Source organism: Solanum dulcamara, chromosome 12 (assembly GCF_947179165.1).
Source record: "Solanum dulcamara chromosome 12, daSolDulc1.2, whole genome shotgun sequence".
Taxonomy (NCBI): Eukaryota; Viridiplantae; Streptophyta; class Magnoliopsida; order Solanales; family Solanaceae; genus Solanum; species Solanum dulcamara.
This window is the reverse complement of record NC_077248.1, coordinates 5,857,548-5,875,539: the sequence shown is the minus strand read 5'-3', so window position 1 is coordinate 5,875,539 and position 17,992 is coordinate 5,857,548. Positions and strand designations below refer to the sequence as shown.

General features: G+C 29.8%; 1 protein-coding gene and 1 pseudogene across 1 annotated transcript; both read right to left on the bottom strand.

The window, feature by feature from the left end:
- Positions 1–2,037: 2,037 nt before the first annotated feature.
- On the bottom strand, positions 2,038–5,167 carry LOC129876997 (peroxidase 21). The gene is made up of 5 exons (XM_055952474.1): positions 5,066–5,167; positions 4,550–4,698; positions 3,846–4,034; positions 2,949–3,114; positions 2,038–2,602 (listed from the first exon to the last, which is right to left on the bottom strand). Exons 1-5 carry the CDS (start codon positions 5,145–5,147, stop codon positions 2,202–2,204), a joined length of 987 nt encoding a protein of 328 aa, XP_055808449.1. The 5' UTR covers positions 5,148–5,167; the 3' UTR covers positions 2,038–2,201.
- Positions 5,168–16,782: 11,615 nt separating this feature from the next.
- LOC129876014 (uncharacterized) lies at positions 16,783–17,992 on the bottom strand (annotated as a pseudogene).

Below are 17,992 nucleotides of genomic sequence, written 5' to 3'. Positions count from 1 at the left end.
ACATCCCTAATCATACCTAAATAAGATAAAAATTCACACACCTAAAATAATTAAATTAAAGAGATAAATGAATCTAGACACTTTACATTTTAATACTATACTGTTTCCCACGTGAACAATCCTAGCTATTCCTCTCATGACCCGTGTTTTACTCTTCTTTCTTTTTTACTCCGTCTATTCATATTAACTGAATTTTTAAGATTTTTTTTATTATTTAAAATAATTAAATTATTCAAAGTTTAAGATAGATGTTTGAATTTTTTTTCATATTTGCCCTTTTCTTTAATAAAGTTTGATATCATATTTGCCCTTTAAGTTTGATATTTTTTAGAAAATAAATTATACTACTTACAAAGTTATATTTGTGATTTCACAAAGAATAAGGGTGAAAAATATGATTTAAATTATGTCCTTGAATGTTTTTCTTAATAAGTATGCCTTGCCTCACAAATTCAATTAATATAAAATAAAAAAAATATTTTTTAGTTTTCCTCGATATCCAATATTTATTTTAATTGAGTAAATTTAAATTCGCATTAAAAATCTCATGCTTTCCGAAAAATACGACTCCATTTTTGTTTTAACTTCGATGAGACTAATGGTGTCAATTGGACGGAACATGAGAATTTTTTTGCTCTTTTATATATACTCTCTCTTTTTTTTACTTCTTATATTTGGATTTGACAATTGGTACGTTCATTTAGAAAATAATGATTAACATAATTATTTTATTGTACTATTTCTATTAATTGATATTTAGTATTAGATTTTTGGAAAATTATTTGAAAACAAGTAATTAATGCTAAGGGTAAAACATGAAAAAAAAATAATTTTTTTTTGATATATTAAAAATAAAAATTTGTCTTAAAATAACGGTCTAGTAAAAGTTAACATAGAGATTTGACGTATATCACAAGTTGAAAAATCGATATTCTTACATTCTTTTCTGTTGTCTTATGGTGAATGTACCAACAAAATATGAAACCAACTGGAAAAGGGAAGGAAATTCTCTCTTTTTAACAATAATACTTTCACAATGAAAGAAAAGATGAAGTTGCTCCTTAATTATATTGTAGAATAATTAATTAAGAGAGGTAAAATAATTAGTCCTTAAAAATATGATACATTCAGTTCGTCCAGGTTTCGACGGGTTAATGGTTCATCTATTTGTTAATTGTTACTTTTTCCGTATTAAGGTTAGCAAACCAGAAATAATAAAGATGGAAATAAAAAATAGTCTTCGAGTTCACAGAATTCATTATGTGTCCACGGAATTTAATCCCCTCACTGTACCCGAGGTTATGAATTATTTTCTCCCAAAATAAAATAGATAAACTATTAAAGAAGTAGCGGTACCTCAAACTTCAATAATTTTAGTGAACTCAAAAGCCAGGAACAAAATCACACAAAAACTTAACTTTGTTTGAAAGAAAATATATATGGAAAAGAAGGAGAAAATCGATGTTTAAAAATGAGAGAAAAATCCTCTATTTATAGACAACAAATGGTAGTGTGAACAAGTGCTTATTGTGGTTTATCGGAACAAACATAACCTTTCACAAAAGTTACAACCTTTCAGAAAAGTCGCAATTTTTCAAAAAAGTCACAACTTTTTGGAAAAGTCACAATCTTTCGAAAAGGTCACAACCTTTTATTTCCCATTCACACCTTTAAAACCTAACATTAATGAAACTTATTTTTACTTGTCCAATTCAAACAAAATTTTGGTTAAATATATAATCAAAATTGATCCATGAAAAATCTTATAAATTCTTTTTAATGTGATATTATTATACATAATTATAATAAAGAAAAAATATTGAGTAATTAAATAAATTATATAAAAAAACAAATTATATTGAAATATGTTAGGGTTGGACAAATTAAACTATGACCAATTGTCTTGCCATCTTGATCCAACTTATCTCTGATTAAGTAACTTTTAGATGGATTAATGACCGTTTATCTATCAATTCGTTTATTTTGAACCCCTTTTAATTCAATTCAATTTCAATTTTATTTGACATCTTTTAAATATAATCATAAATTTTGATATATTGATATATCATACGTCATGAAAAGAGAAAATCACAATTATGTGCACATACATGACAAACGTAGGCACATTATTAATTTCAGCAGTAAAGTTGACATACCCAACAAGATAAATAATAAGTACTTTTAGTTAAAATACTAATTAATCACTTGTTGACATGACAAACTTTTCTAATCTCCCCTTGATCATCACTAAGTGGATTATTTTCCGACAAAATAATCAAAGCTTTAGCAAATTGATCATTAAAGTAGGAATTATCAGCAGCAAATTTCTCCACAAATTGATAAGTTGTTGGATCAGTAACTAATTGTTGGTCCACAACTAACAACCCTTTGTTGCTCATAATGTTTTTGAAGTACAAATTGTCCCACACCATTGGAGTTACAGGGTCATTTCTGGCGTATTCAACTGCTTTCGGGTCGGGTTGTGGTGATGGACATCGGGTTTTGAGATAATTCGCAAAGTCCGGGTCTAGGGTCGGGTCAACTGTCGGGTAGAGTCTGTTTACTATGTTTACACAGTGAACTCGTCCGACCGTGTGCGCCCCTGCATCCACCAAAAATCAAACACCATTATATTTCGGAAAATCAAATGAGTTGTTCTTTAATTTTATTACGGTTAGCTTTTAATAAAAAAATTGAATTATTGACTATACTGACTTATAATAGTACTTCAATTCCTCTGTCGTCTCATTTTATATATGTGCTACTCGTCATTTTTTAAAATTCAGATTAGATAAATTTTGATCAATATTTTGTGAAGTAGTTTTTCATTATATTGAGGATGAGAAATGTTACTCAAATTAACTCTCGAGAAGCAAAATATGTCACATAAATTGAGATAGAAAAAAAATAGTATTTTTTAGGAAAGTTATAAGGGAGGTTTTTTTCACCAAGTAGAGCAACAGTTCCTTGAGTATCAACACCAACAGAATTAAATCGAGAAAGAACTACAGACATAGAATCATTGTGGTTTGGAATGAAATTCTCAACTTCTGCTAAGTAGCTGTCCTTGCTATCCCTTCTGCCTGTTTTCATTTCAATTTGTGGCCCTCCTAACTGTGTCAAATACAGAAGAATTAGCTCATGAAAATATGATTCGTTTAATATTCTTAAATTTGGACGAATTTATAATCCACTCATCCTATTTTGACAATTCATTTAAAAGTTAAGCTAATTATATAACCCAAATTGATTTAAATATTTTTTGTTTGTTTGTTTGTTTGAGATGTTATGCTTAAATATAATAAAGAAGAAGAAAAAGTTTTATTAAATTTTGTTTTTGGTAAGTGAACAAATTAAATTTGGTAAAATGAAATAGACGGTTTGGATTGACTTATTTTAAGTATTTTTAAGTCAGAATAAATTTTAAGCTCTTTTTTAGTGTTTGAATAATTTTAAAAAGTACTTATAAGCACTTGATTTTAAATTAAAATGATAAAAATAAGTCAAAAGTCAATCCAAATACGGCCCAACTAAAATTTGGACATGATTGGGCAAAATAACTTTGGGTGGTTTACAAAAATGACCTTGAAGGTGGTGGTCTTAAACTTTTGACCTCGCTTGTTGCATGGGCAAAACTTTAGGCTTGACAAATTTTGACCTTTGAAGGTATGCTCATGTGACAAGTGGAGGTCAAAAGTTTAAAATCACCTATTTCAACTCAATTCATTTTAACTCGTTCAAACTCACCCCATATTACCTTTTTGTGACTCCTAATATGTAAAACATACTTACTTTAGTAAGAACTAATGAAGTTGATAGGAGTCTAAATACATTTAATTACTTACCATAACAATACCATCCCTAGCAGAAAGAGCAACAATATCAGCACAAGAAACAGTATTGGGACATTCATTCTCAAGGGCCTCTTTGATAGTCTCTATATACTTGAAATTTCTCATCCCAAAGTTCCTTTCAGATGTCTTCTCTGATTTTTGTTCCTTTGTTGTGTCCAACAGTATTGATGCATCACATGACTTCAACAACAATATTCACCATTTCATACTATAATTGAGCTATAAATTTAATTTCATGACAATTGCATGCCGTAGTAATAAGAAGTCCTCTCTTTGTTGGAAAAAAATAACTTTTCATTTTACCATCAGGGGCCGTTTGGTTATCGAGATTGGGATTATCTAAGACTAAAATTTGAAATTACGTACATTTATTCCGTGTTTGATTATTGGTATTAGTTATAATATTGGTATAAATTTTATACCAAAATCCTGGTACTATTGATTTAATATTCGATGTGAGATTATAATCCTAGGATAACCTTATTATGGATCAAATGATCCCTTAATAATAACATGAGCATAGCCATAAAAATGACATGCCGTTCTAAAGATCACAAGTTCTTAGGGTAGTACTTTTGGTAAAGTCTTTTTATTTTACCTTTTAAATTTCATGTCCAGTGAAATACAATCATATAAAATGAGTTAAGTATGTCGACTTTTATTCATTTCTCAATTGATGGGCATGTATGTATTACCTTAACCATGCAATCATGGAAGAGATTTCTGATCCAAGAAACTGCAGTATTTCCATGCTTGTGGTACAACTTGATGACTTGTTCTTTAATGATTTCTTCAGCTCTTGGACAACTCTCTGAGTAGTAATTTAACTTGAGATCACTTTTTGCTGTGATTAAAATCAACAGTTAGCACACATATTTAAATGAAAGTACGTAAATCTATTTAATAGCATTAATTGGTTATCTGAAATAAATGGTAAGAAACCTGCTATAACAAGTTACTCCCTCTATAATGTTGCAAAATATTTTTTGTAAAAGTTCGAAAAAATTATAGTAAAAATAAACTGTTTGAGTACTCCAATCCTTGAATAGTAACACCTTCATATAAAAAGAGACAAAGGGAGTATATATATTATACTGACGGTATAAAATTACCCCATTAAACTATCGGTGTATATAATTTAAGCTGTCAAAAGAACAAATATATAAATAAATGGTAATGTGAAGAGCTGAATAATACAAGGGGAGAAATACCATAATGAATTTGGAGGAGTAACACTAAAAATAGACTGATGAATGTTGAGGAGGGGCCAAAATGTTGGGTTTTTGTGGCCATATCTCTAGTCTTGTAATTTTCCACTTAATATCAAATGCTCAAAATGCCAAATCCTTATATAGTAAATTAAAGTTTATGTTAGTGTAATGTAAGTGGAACAAAGATAAAAATGCAAGCATAGTTCCACTAGACCACTATATTTGACCTTTAATTTTGCTAACACATATTCACCCACGCATGGATTTCTCCCACTAAACGCAACTACTTTCGGTTATATACACTGATAATGTAAATATTATTTTTTCCGGTCTATAAGAAAGAGAAATTGACAAAACATATCTGATCCATCAACAGCGAAGGTCACAATAGACCAGAAAAACATTGATTATATGTGGAATAATATGTTTAACATTGTGGTATGACTTTGTCACCCCCTTTGTTGGTGAAACAAACAATAACCACGATTTGGTGGGAAATTTCATAGTGGGGAAGTGCAACATTGTTTGTTAAATATTGAAAATCATGGAATTGTCCTAGCTTATCCTTGAGAATATTTCATCTGATTTAGGTGTATTCTCTAATAGTAGTGGATTCAGTTTTTTTTTTATTAAGGGGGTTTGAAAAATAAAAATATAATGCTTGGAAATTAAATTTGTAAACTCAAAGAAGAATTTTAAACCCCTTAACCACTAAGTCAATTTCTAATTTATGTTCAGGAGGTTCAAAAAAAATAATTAAAAATATCTTATATATATAACATATAATTTTTTGCTACCCTCATCTGTTCTTGTTCCTCAAGATTCAACAAAGTTATCTAGTATAAAATTAGAAGCCAGAATCTAATTAAAAAATTTGGATAGATAGAAAACCAAGCAAAGAAAAATCAAAAGAGGAAGAAATTCCCACACTATTACTCGCTGTTTTTCACTCCATTTTTATCATTTCTCTATTTTCCACTTCCTCTTCCCAGTTGCATTTCAGGAAAATTTCTATAGGAAAATATCATATTAAAATCTTCCACCAACATTTTAAAACAAGATTTAATTAGAATAGTAATAAATGATCATAAAGACAATTGATTCCACCAAACTAAGTTTTTGAATATTGGCATCAGTTATATTTGACCAAAAAAGTAATGGCAGATAATGTGGTCTTTTAAGTCTAATAAAAATGTCATAATTCTTTTGAGTAAAATTAATTAGAGAATTTATAATATTTCTTAACTAATTATGAGAAGCATCATAATAAAGGCCAAACAACACAAATTTTGCTAGTTGAAGGCCTAATTATGTGTCTTTCCGTTAGTTTTTAAAATTATCATTCGTGTCATATTTCGGTCACAATCTAAATACATCTATTTCAGATACATGAGATCAAAATTAGGTATAATTTATTCCAGATACATTGTATCTAAGTGGATTCGCATGTATCTGAAATACTCTCTTATTCGCCTCTCTCCTTTCTCCTCTCTCCTCTCTTGCCCGCTTCTCTCCCTATGTATATATATTTCAAAATCTATCTGAAATGCATCAAGTATCCCAAATACGTGTATCTAGTGTGATTTGCATGTATATAAGATACACTAACTCTCTTGCTCACCTTCCTCCTATCTCGTTCGCTTCTCTCCTCTCTTGTTTGCCTCTCTCACACTCTCGCTCGCCTCTCTCCCAATATATCTATATTTCAGAGTGTATCTGATAGCAAATATGTATATATTTAGGTGTATCTGACTTGAAATTTGGTATGAAATTATTAATTAGTGAAACAATATGTAATTATTTTAAACTATAGGAAAAATTAATTAGTAAATATAGTAGGAATATTTGTATTATCGGATAGTTTTCCTTAATAATATATAAGCTATGGTTGATATGGCTTTTAGTACCAAGCATGCACTTACCCCACTATTACTTTTTTAGATGGTTTAATCCTCAAGTTAGCAGCATTATGACTGCTAATGGAGTAAATCAACTAAATCATCGATAAAGCATGTGGTGCTGGAAAACTTTTTATATATATAAACTCTAACTGGAATTAAGTTTAAATTATATAATGGTGATGAAAGTTTTTCTTTTTACCTTAGAATAAAAGATAAAGATTGATTAAACACATTTGGTTATTATGTTATAATTAAGAAATAGTTATAAGGTTCATAAAATGAGAAAATGCCCATATTACATTCATTATAGCCCATAAGAGATTGAAGCACTCAGACATAAATTTGGGCAACGATCGAAGAATATTTAGGTATTATGTTAAATTTCGATAATTTTAGGAGTTAATATCTCAAAAGGTCACTCAACTTTGGAAATATATCTAAAAAAGTCATTAAACTTTGTTTTATATCAATAAAATTACTTTGAGATAATATTTTATTGATAATTTATAAAATGAACGACGTCATACATAAATTTATCTTTTATGGAAAAATTATGCAGATAAGCAAATATATACTAGTTAATTAGCTAACATAGCTATAATTTGAATTAATTACGGCTCACAACTTAATTTTAGCTGTAATTACATCGCCTCTCTCCTCTCTTTCTCTCTCTCGCATCTCTCCTCTTTTATACATATACAAATACAAATTATCAAATACAAATTATACATACACATATACAATTATATGACAGATATACAAATACAATTAGCCACTCTCACTTCCTCTCTCCTTCCTCTCTTCCTTCTCTCGCTTGCTCTCTCCTCCCTCTCCCAATCTCGCTTTCCAGATATACAAATGCATATGTATACCAGTTAAAAATTATACATATATACATATATAATTATATGACAGATATACAAATACAATTAGCCTCTTTTCACTATGTGCCCTCTCTCGCTCACCTCTCTCCTCCCTCTTCCAATTTCGCTTGCCAGATATATAAATATACAAATATATATATATATATATATATATAATTATTTTACAGATATACATATACAATTCACCTCTCTCCACTCTCTCCACTCTCTTCCCTCTCTCGCTCGCCTCTCTCCTCCCTCTCCCAATCTTGCTCGCTTCTCTCCTCCCTTTAACATGTAGCTACGAATCGTAATTAACAAACCATAGCTATGGAGCATAATTAAGGTATTTTTGAATGGTTGTATGCGAAAAATTTTCATCTTTTATCTTGAATTTTATACTATTATATAACGAAGTAGTAATTTTGAGTCATTTATTTATTATTTTATTCATAAACATGGTATAAAAAACAATTTATTTTGTTATGTCAAGATTTTTTTAATGATTAATTTAGTTGAGTGATTTATTGATACAAAAATTTAAGTTTAGCGATTTAATTGATATAAAATAAAGTTTAATAATTATTTAAAATAAATTTTCAAAGCTGAGTTATTTTTTGAGGTATAAACTCTAATTTTAATAATAATAATAAGATGAATGTAAAGTTAATTTTGTTCTGTTATACCTCATGGAATCAAATATATTTTCTTTTTATTAGGGTGAAAACATATATTATTTATACATAAATAATAAACCTAATTTTAATTAACTATAACATTTAATGAATAAACAAATTCAAGAATAAAAAGTGAAAGAAAGACCTCATACTTACTCCTTGGGTCAATTAATCACGTAATGTCCACCTAGTTTACTTGGTATTTTTGTTGATCACATGGAGTTTGGAGTCGAAAAGATAATAAAATTGATCAAAAATTTCAAAAGGGCAAATAATTTGAAAATGAAATCAAAAGGACAATAATGTATGAACCGATATTCCTTTCCTTTGGCACATGATGTCATGTGCCTTATAAAACACGTAACCACTTGTGTTAGGTAAGGCACATAATGGTGTGACAACACATTAGGTCGTTTTGAATATTAGGACCTTTTATTTCATAAAAGTCTCATCCCATAAATTTATAATGAATATTTTAGACTTTTCGATAACTATGATTATTTTAATTGAGGGGCGAATTTAGATAACTTATTTAATTAATGGGCTAAAGTATTAATATATTTAATACCTTGTACCACTTATTTCGTATTTATTAAAATAAGTTAGTAGGGTTATAACTTTTAAATACCTAATTAATAAGAAAAAAAAGAGAAAAGAGAGACAGAAAATACCTACACAGCAGATGAGAGCAGCCGCCGAGGTAATGGCCAAAGTTTAATGTTGAGTTGAGTATTTTGTTTATTGTATAGATGCAATATATTATAATATAGATTAGATATAGAGAATTGGTTTGGAAGGTGATAGTATGTGCGTGTGGGATTGGGGAGGCAAACCTTAGTGGCGAATGTCTGCAAATTGTTGGTTGCAGGGAATTGATGCAACTGTCCAAATTGATTCCATTATTTTATGTGTTTAATATTATATACAAGAATAGAATTGTTGGTTAAATGAAACGTTATTATTGTTGTGAGTATGTATATGTGCATGTGTAGTGATTGGTTATCACTAGAAAGTGCAAATAGTAATTTGTGGTGTGAGGGAATTGTTAGTACAGAGTGGGAATAATATGGTAATATTATGAGAGTGTGATAAACAGAGTGTGTAATGATTAGCAATGTTGTCGTTAGGGATAAGGTATAAACAGTTGCAATAGGTAGTGTTAAGGATGGGTGAGGTGTGATGCATACATATTTAACAGTAGGTTTATTTATTTATTTTACTTTATTTTATTTGGTTATCATATTATAATTCAAGTTTTGACATATTGAGATATGTAATTAAATATTAGGCGTATTAGATTATATGAATACCATCACATTTATGATATTGGAGGAATTGAGGCGTAATCCTAAACTTGAGTTTTGGAGAATTGATTAAAGAGTTGAGTCTAGATTAAACATATATAATATGGGCGTCTACGGATTCGTTTGCTTACGAATATTGTATACTTGATAGATTGGAAACGTTCTGAGCCATCGAAAAAAGGGAAATCACCAGTGAATTAGCTTGCTTGACTTTGATTTTTCGGTGGAGGTAGGTTATGGTTTATTCTATATCATAGATAGACTCTTAATAGTGATTGATATTCATTGAGTAATGTGTGAAGTTTACTACGCATTTAATTGTTGTAGTTTGGATGATTGATATGTTGTTGTGATTGGTCTGAAATCCCGAGGCCGTGAAATCCATAATCTTGAACTTGCCCTATCAAAACATGGTGCCTTAAATAAAGAAGGCTTGATGAAATATTGTTAATGAAATGGAATATAATAATAAAGAATGATAAATTAATTATATTTGGATTGGGCGTCATGTTCCGACACCGTATATTAGGATCGGGTGTCACGTTCCGACACTGTATATTTGAATCGGGTGTCACGTTTCGGCACGGTATATTGGGTCGGGAGTCACGTTCCGGCACGGTAATATTAAAGAAAATAAATTAAAATGACTTAATGTTACCCAATCTCCAATAATTCATTTTCCAAAAGAGAGTGATATGGAGGCCCGAGTCTTCATGTGTGATCTTGATATTATTGAGTGGTTATGTAATTGTTCATTGGTTGCCATCTGTTAAGTGCTATGGTTGATTTCCCGCTATTACTTTATGCATATTGATTTCTATTTTGAGTCGGCCGATGATACCTACTCAATACGTGTTGTCCTGTACTGACCCCTACTTGTATTTTTTTTGTTTTATTTTGTTGAGTGCAATGAGTGTTCCACCGATTTCGACTCGACCTCAGCTCTAGTCAGTCTCCAGTTAATAAGATTTCAGGGTGAGCTATCCTTCTAGGTCGTGATGGATTCTCTTGGTCATAGCATGGTGTCCTTAGTTTTCAGACACATTTTGTTATTTATTTATTCTGGTGTTTGACATTTTCAGACTTAGTTTTAAAATTTAGATATCCTTATGTGATGACTTTCAGATTTTGGAAAATGTTACGTAATAGATTTTAGTGGCTTTTGTTATGTCTTACTTTAATAAGGTTAAGCTTCCGCATTATTATTGTGGTTTATAAGTTGAATCGTTAATTAAGTTGGGGCTTGTATCGTTGGTTCTCCCACCTAGGAGGTTAAGTGTGGGTGTCACTCACGACCCATTTTGGGTCGTGACAGACGGCTTGTGCCTTACCTTAAAAAAAGACATTTTAGTTGTTTTTACATTTTTTATTCTTTAGTTATTTTTACATTTTTCATTCTTTAGTTATTTTAATACTTCTTTTTCATTCTTTATATAATTATTTTAATATTTTAGTTATTTTTATATTTTTTCAATTTCATTCTTGTAATTTACATCTTGTTTGGATGGTTGTAACTTTATTGTTAGTCTAAATACAATGTTTGTTTCGATTGTTATTTAAATTTTATTGTATCGTATTGTTTAAATCTATCGTTAGATAACGATGAAAAGACTCATTTTATGTAATGACCGATTAAGTACGATACATTATGAAATAATAAGTAACAACCATCCAAATAAATTAGGCATAACTACATCATCTATCAACTTCGTTTATACCTAATTTATTTTCAACTTTAAAATTATCTACATTTTTAGAAGTTTGGTAATTTTAATGAAGAAAATGTTAACATAACTATAACACACTGTTTGGATGGTTGTTACTCATAAAACTATAATGAAGTTAGCAAAAAACCTTAACCAAGTCTTTGAACAATAAACTAAGTATCTGAATTGCACTTTACAAATATATAATCACTCAATAATCTTAACTTTTAATTCTAACAGAGTGAGTCAGCTCCTATATGAATTCAGTAATCAGTGATGAATAATGGATCAGACGTATCTTTTATCAAGCAAATTAAATAGAATGGTGAAAATGCTACAGAAAAAGTATTGATTAGAAAGAAAAAAGGTAACAATTGAGAGGAGAAAAAGAGGATAAAACACTCAGATCTCAATTACCTCAGGTTAACCAAAAACTTAATCCCTCTGCACTTAGTTGTGCTTAAGAACGATCATTTTTTCCAATGGAATATCTAATTTAGAACAATTGAATAGTGATTATTTTATTTACAGAGTCACCACTTGAAATTAAGTTATGACGTTTTAATTCACCTTTTTTATTTCCTAATAAAAGAAAATGACTCTTTTATTGGTTTGCGAAAACAAAAACCGGACAAGAAATTATGTTGATCCATTAGAAGGTATGAGACACCCTTGAATCCCGTAGTTTTAACACAATCACTTTTATCAATTTATACTCGACCTTAAATCAATATTGGATAAATCATTTGCCTATGATTCACTTGAATTGTTGAATTTTATTAGTCTTAAGTAAGACACAAAGTTGCGACCTCAATTTCGACATATACTATTAAGACGCGTAGACACGATCTATCCTTGTGTATCGCTCCTAAAGATTGAGTCTACTCATTCGTTGAATCAAAGATTGTTATTTATTAAAAATGTTTGGGTCAAGACGTGTAAACGCGACCTCACCACTTTATTAATTGTTTTTATCTAAGACACAAAATTGTGGCCTTAGTTAAAACGAAAGATTACGAGCCTACGATTTGCGTATCAACTCCAAAGTTATCTATTATAATTAATAAGGAAAATTACGTGAATAAGCAAATATATACTAGTTAATTAGTTAACATAGTTATAGTTTAACTTATTTATAACTTGCCACTAACATTTAGCGTTAATTATGATTTGAGTTTGTATAATTCACACGTTTGTATAATTTGAAATTTGTATAATATAATTTGTATAACTTTTGTATAATGTAATTTTGTATAATATAATTTGTATAACTGTTTAAAGTTAAAATGTTTGTACTTATATAAATTCGTTATTTCGAGTTTATACAAAAATAGCTCAATTATACAAACGTACCCGTGAATTATACAAACGAGACAACTTAAACTATAGTTACAACCCGTAAATAGATAAACTATAACTAAAAAGTCTAATTAAATTTATTATAGTGACTATTTGCGAAATTTTCCCTAATTAATAAGCTACATGTGTTCTAGTGATTCGATTAATAAAGTTAGATTTTATGGAAGACTAACTTCATTCACAAGTCCGATATTGCTTTGAAGCGAATAAACATATACTTATAAACTTAAAACATAATTTAGATAGTGACATCAAAATTATCTTTGCGTTGAGATGGTCTTAACATTTACTTTTTATATATCTAATTTCAGTCTAATTTGACATCTCCACTTTCAGCCCAATTTACCTATTTGACATTCTTAGTCATTTTACATTTAGATTAATATGGAATAACTACATAACTAAGCAAACATAGTAGCTATATATACATAATTTAGCGATACTTTAAGAAAATTATCTCAGATTAAACTTAAGATCTCGAATTTAAAGATAGGTTCTGTCAATTCAAACTTTGAACCCGAAAGTCTGAAGAAGAAGAAGCAGACTGTGCCAACAAGATGCCCCATATTCATAAACTTTAAACACATTATAAACCTGACTATAGTGTAAATAGTGTATCTAAAAGCGGTTACTTGGTGCTATGTTTACTATACATTCTTCACTAATATGTTTTTTTTTTTGTGAAAATGACACGGACTAGCAAACATATACTAGTTAATTAATATGCATACCTATAGTTTAAGTTAATTCTTACTTGTCACTAACATTTTTCAGTAATTAATATACATAGTTATAGTTGCTAGAGGCACATCCAGAATTTGTATAATTACGCTCCCAATTGTATAAATTCAAAATTTCTTTATTGACCAAATCTAGATTTTGTATATGCTTAGCATGTATATAATTATAATATTGATACATTTTATTTGTATAAGTTCTGAAAAATTCCTAAAATGTATAAATACAGAATTTGTATATAGTTACCACTTACCATATTTGTATATTGCCAGCAAATTATATAAACAAATTTGTATATTAGCAGCGAATTATACAAACGAATATGTGAAATTATACAAACAACTGCTACAACTACAGTTACGGAATGCAATTACCTAAAAGGTAGCTATTTCGGCCTATTGAGTTTTAAGACTAAGCTATCTATGAAAATTTTACTTTGTTTTCGCAATTGGTTATTTGATATTCAAAATGCACAATGCTTATTTATTTAGCTACACTGACTACATCACAATTAAACATTGTGTAGTGACCCTCCAGGGAGGATGCTACTACTTAAAAAATGTATATAAAATTTGTGACATTTTTAAAAAAAACTGTTCGTAAAACATATTTATATAATTTAGTAGTGAAATTTGGCCCATTTAAAAATAGTTAAAGATGTAAGTTTTTGGCCAGTTTAAAATTCTTTGATCTCAATTAAATCAAATAAAAGTTTCAATTTAGGACGAGACGACTTTTCAAAATAATTTAAGAAACTAACTTACGATACATCCATGTATTATTCCTTATCACTATAATTCATGCTATAAACTATTACCAACTTATAAGTACCCAAGGTTAACTAGTTCATGCTTCATCCAAGTATTTTAACTCCTAAGGTAAATTTAGTACATCATAAGACTTGGAATTTACATGCCCCAAAATAACAAAATAAGCAACCAACTTTAAGTTACAACCCATGGTGTCATGAATGGATCAAACGTCAAAAATAAATAAATAAATAAATACATTTACACAAGCACCCCATAGATCATATGCATGTCCCAAAACTACTACAAAATATAGATGCCTATATGCAAATGTGATCTCCCTTAAAGCTCCCAAAAACTTTATCTCCAATGGCCAACTTCAAGCATCTTCTCGGACATTTTCTACGATAGAAACAACTATCGATAAGCATAAAGCTTAGTGGTGCAAAACTACACGTTTGAAGCCTTTGGGTTCTCCAATTTATTTTCTCAAGTCATGAGTAGCACAAGTGTACATATAATAAATAAAATAAGCCAACAAATACATCACGAGTATCAAGTTCTATATGTAAAAGTTTAAGTGTCAATAATTCATAAAAGCACATTTACAAGATTTAGCACCAAGTTTCGCCCAATATGTACGTCATGCCGTCACACCAAACATGATCAAGTATCAAGAAGGACCAGAGCCTTGTATCAAGACCCAATAATCAAGAGAATCATGAACCATATTAAAACGGCTTCCTAATTCGTACTTAAATGGACCACTTCCATACTTAAGACGAATTAAAAATCCATAATCAAGATGGCAAAGGGTTCGAAACAAGAGTCATGCCAATAATGACAAAGTCACAGCAACAAGAAGGACAAAGTCCACAAGAATGCCAAGTGATTGAGCAATCCGTACAAGTAGGCGAGTTAAACAAGTGTCTTGCAAATTTTCAAAGATACCAACATGACAATATAAATTTCAAGAAATAACAAACATACCAAGATAGGATTTCAAATATACTATAACAAGATTTTATACACAAATCTCAGCCTTTTAGCATACAACAATCCAACACGACTTCAAGAGTTCAAACCGTAGACCAACCAATGTCTTAAGTTTCCCAACTTGTACACGATATAAACAACCTTGAAAATACCATTAAATGTCCTCTTTAATTTCCATAATATTGACATAAAACAAGATTTATCATTAAAAGTAAGCCTAAAATATTTTCAATCGGATTATATTACCAAAACAGTAACTTTGGCTAGCCAAGTACCTCAGGTTGTATCTAAAATTTGAAAATGAAAACGGCAAAACTGAACCTTATGTCCTTATAAAACTTTTAGATCTATGTCTTAAGTTTTCAATCCAAAAGAAATCACCACAAAGCTCATTTTTTACAAAACGATATCATCAAAACACTAACCGTTATACATGAGGGATTTTTTTAAATCAAGAATCTGGACAGAACTTTCTAATGTTTCATCCTCTTTTTTCGACTTAATAATAGCAGATATAGGCTCCACTATAAACATAAGAGTTTTAGGTACGTGTGTTAGCTTTCCAAAACATATTTATTTGCTAAAATAAAAGGTCTACAACGAGATATTCAAGAATTACTACTAGCTACATAGTCCCAAAACGGATTTGAACACTTATCAAGATGTAGAGTGTATCTTGAGTTCCAGCCAAAAGGAGTAGGTTGTTCTAACGATTTTTGTGAAATAACTCATTTTCAATGACCTATAAACATCCTTTAGTCTAAAATAAGTGAACCTCTTAGGGGAGTCTTCATTATGATATAATATAGAAGTGATATCCATCACTCAATGTTGCTGAAAAGTTTAGTGGCTGCCCAACTGTCATTTTTTTTAAAACAATCAATCCCACCTTGATTAACATTATTAGAAGGATATGCTTATATATATAAAATTTCATGGATATTTACTAAATTACCCTAAGAAAATCCGTCATAATGCTGTCATGATTTAATGAAATCAAGTTTTTTTTTTCTCACGTAACAAAATTTGAGTAAGTAGTAGTTGATCATATCATCAAGAAATATTCACTTTAATGTGAAAATTAGCTTAAATAATTAGGGGCATTACACATTGTACCTATCTTGAAACCCTCGAGTTGATTTATCTAATGAGGCTATTATGAAATATTTACTCATGGGTGGGGCAAGCTCTTCTATTCTGGTTCAAGGTTTCTCTTGGCTATATGGTTCATCCGGAGGAGAGATTGAGCTTCAAGAAATAGTAAACGCTCGGAAAGGTAATGAGATTATTCGCGGAGAGTAGTTATAATCGCAGAAAGCTACTTTTTCAATTTTCTTCAATAAAGAAAGTAATTTTATGATATAATAACTATTAGTTGAGTGATCATCTGAGAAAATCAACATCTGAAACCTCTGTACACAAAATCAAGATTCTTGCAGAACCACAGTGGCAAATGTTTTATCCCAATATCTCAAATGTTTCTTCATATCAGAAGCTGCAGAAATTCTTGGTATCCTTTTATTCAACACTGGTGAATCAGGCCTTTTAATAAGCCTTTTATCGTCGTCGTCTTCTTCTGCTACAATGTCTTCTGAATCTTCACAAATTCTTTCTTTGTCTTTAGATATTACTATTTCAAATCTTTGTAAACAAGGAATTACACTTATCATTCTCTTGCTTATATGCTCTTTTCGGAATATGAAGCCTAAATCCATGAAACCTCGTAATTCTTCGAGCTTGAGTTCTCCTAGGCTCTTGTAATTCATAGTTTTCTCCAATACTCTGTTTCTTGAATATCTTTTATCACTGGCAGGTAATGATGAATGAGACATGTTTCTTGCTGGTCTTTCCTTCTCAATGGATACTTCTTTTTCACAAACATCCTTGAATGACAAGACAATACAACCTTAATTAAAACGACAATTTAAGTTATGTACACCGGCAGGATCGACATTTTTTAAAGCTATTTCGTAAAATTGAGATAAATACTATAGATAACTCTTTATATCAAGTGTGATATAATAATTTTGAAAATAGAGAGAACAATACCAAACACCAACTCAAATCTCACAAAAAAAGAAGAAGAAGCAAGTACATTCTTAGCGGCCTCTATTTCTTACTAATTCATAGGCACTTTTCATTAGTTAGACTTTACACAAATTATATAAGCAAATAATTGAAATGTGCCATAGAAAGCGGAAAAATAAATTGATTGACTATGAAGTGCAAGTTTGTAAATAGACCACTATGAGATTAATTTGTTACCTGTAGAAGAGTGCTTTCTGAATTAACTGATGGGAATTATTGACATTGTTTTTTTGGAGAACATGTAAGAGAGTCTTGAATAGGCAGAGTTTTTTTCAAGATTTTTAGGAAATGAAATTGATGGGGTTTCTGAAAAGAGAATAATTTGATGAAACCACAAACGATCCATTAAATTAAAAACAGCTCTTCGGCAAAACCCTATATAATTTCTGCGCTTACTCTCAACCAATGCTAAATGCGACTTCTCCCATTCTTCAATTTGTATCAATATCTACCATCTTTCCTTAACCCTAAACTCCTCCTCCTCCACACAGTTCTTGGGGTTGTCATGGTTCTCTCTCTAATAATTTTACTTTTGAAGTTCATATT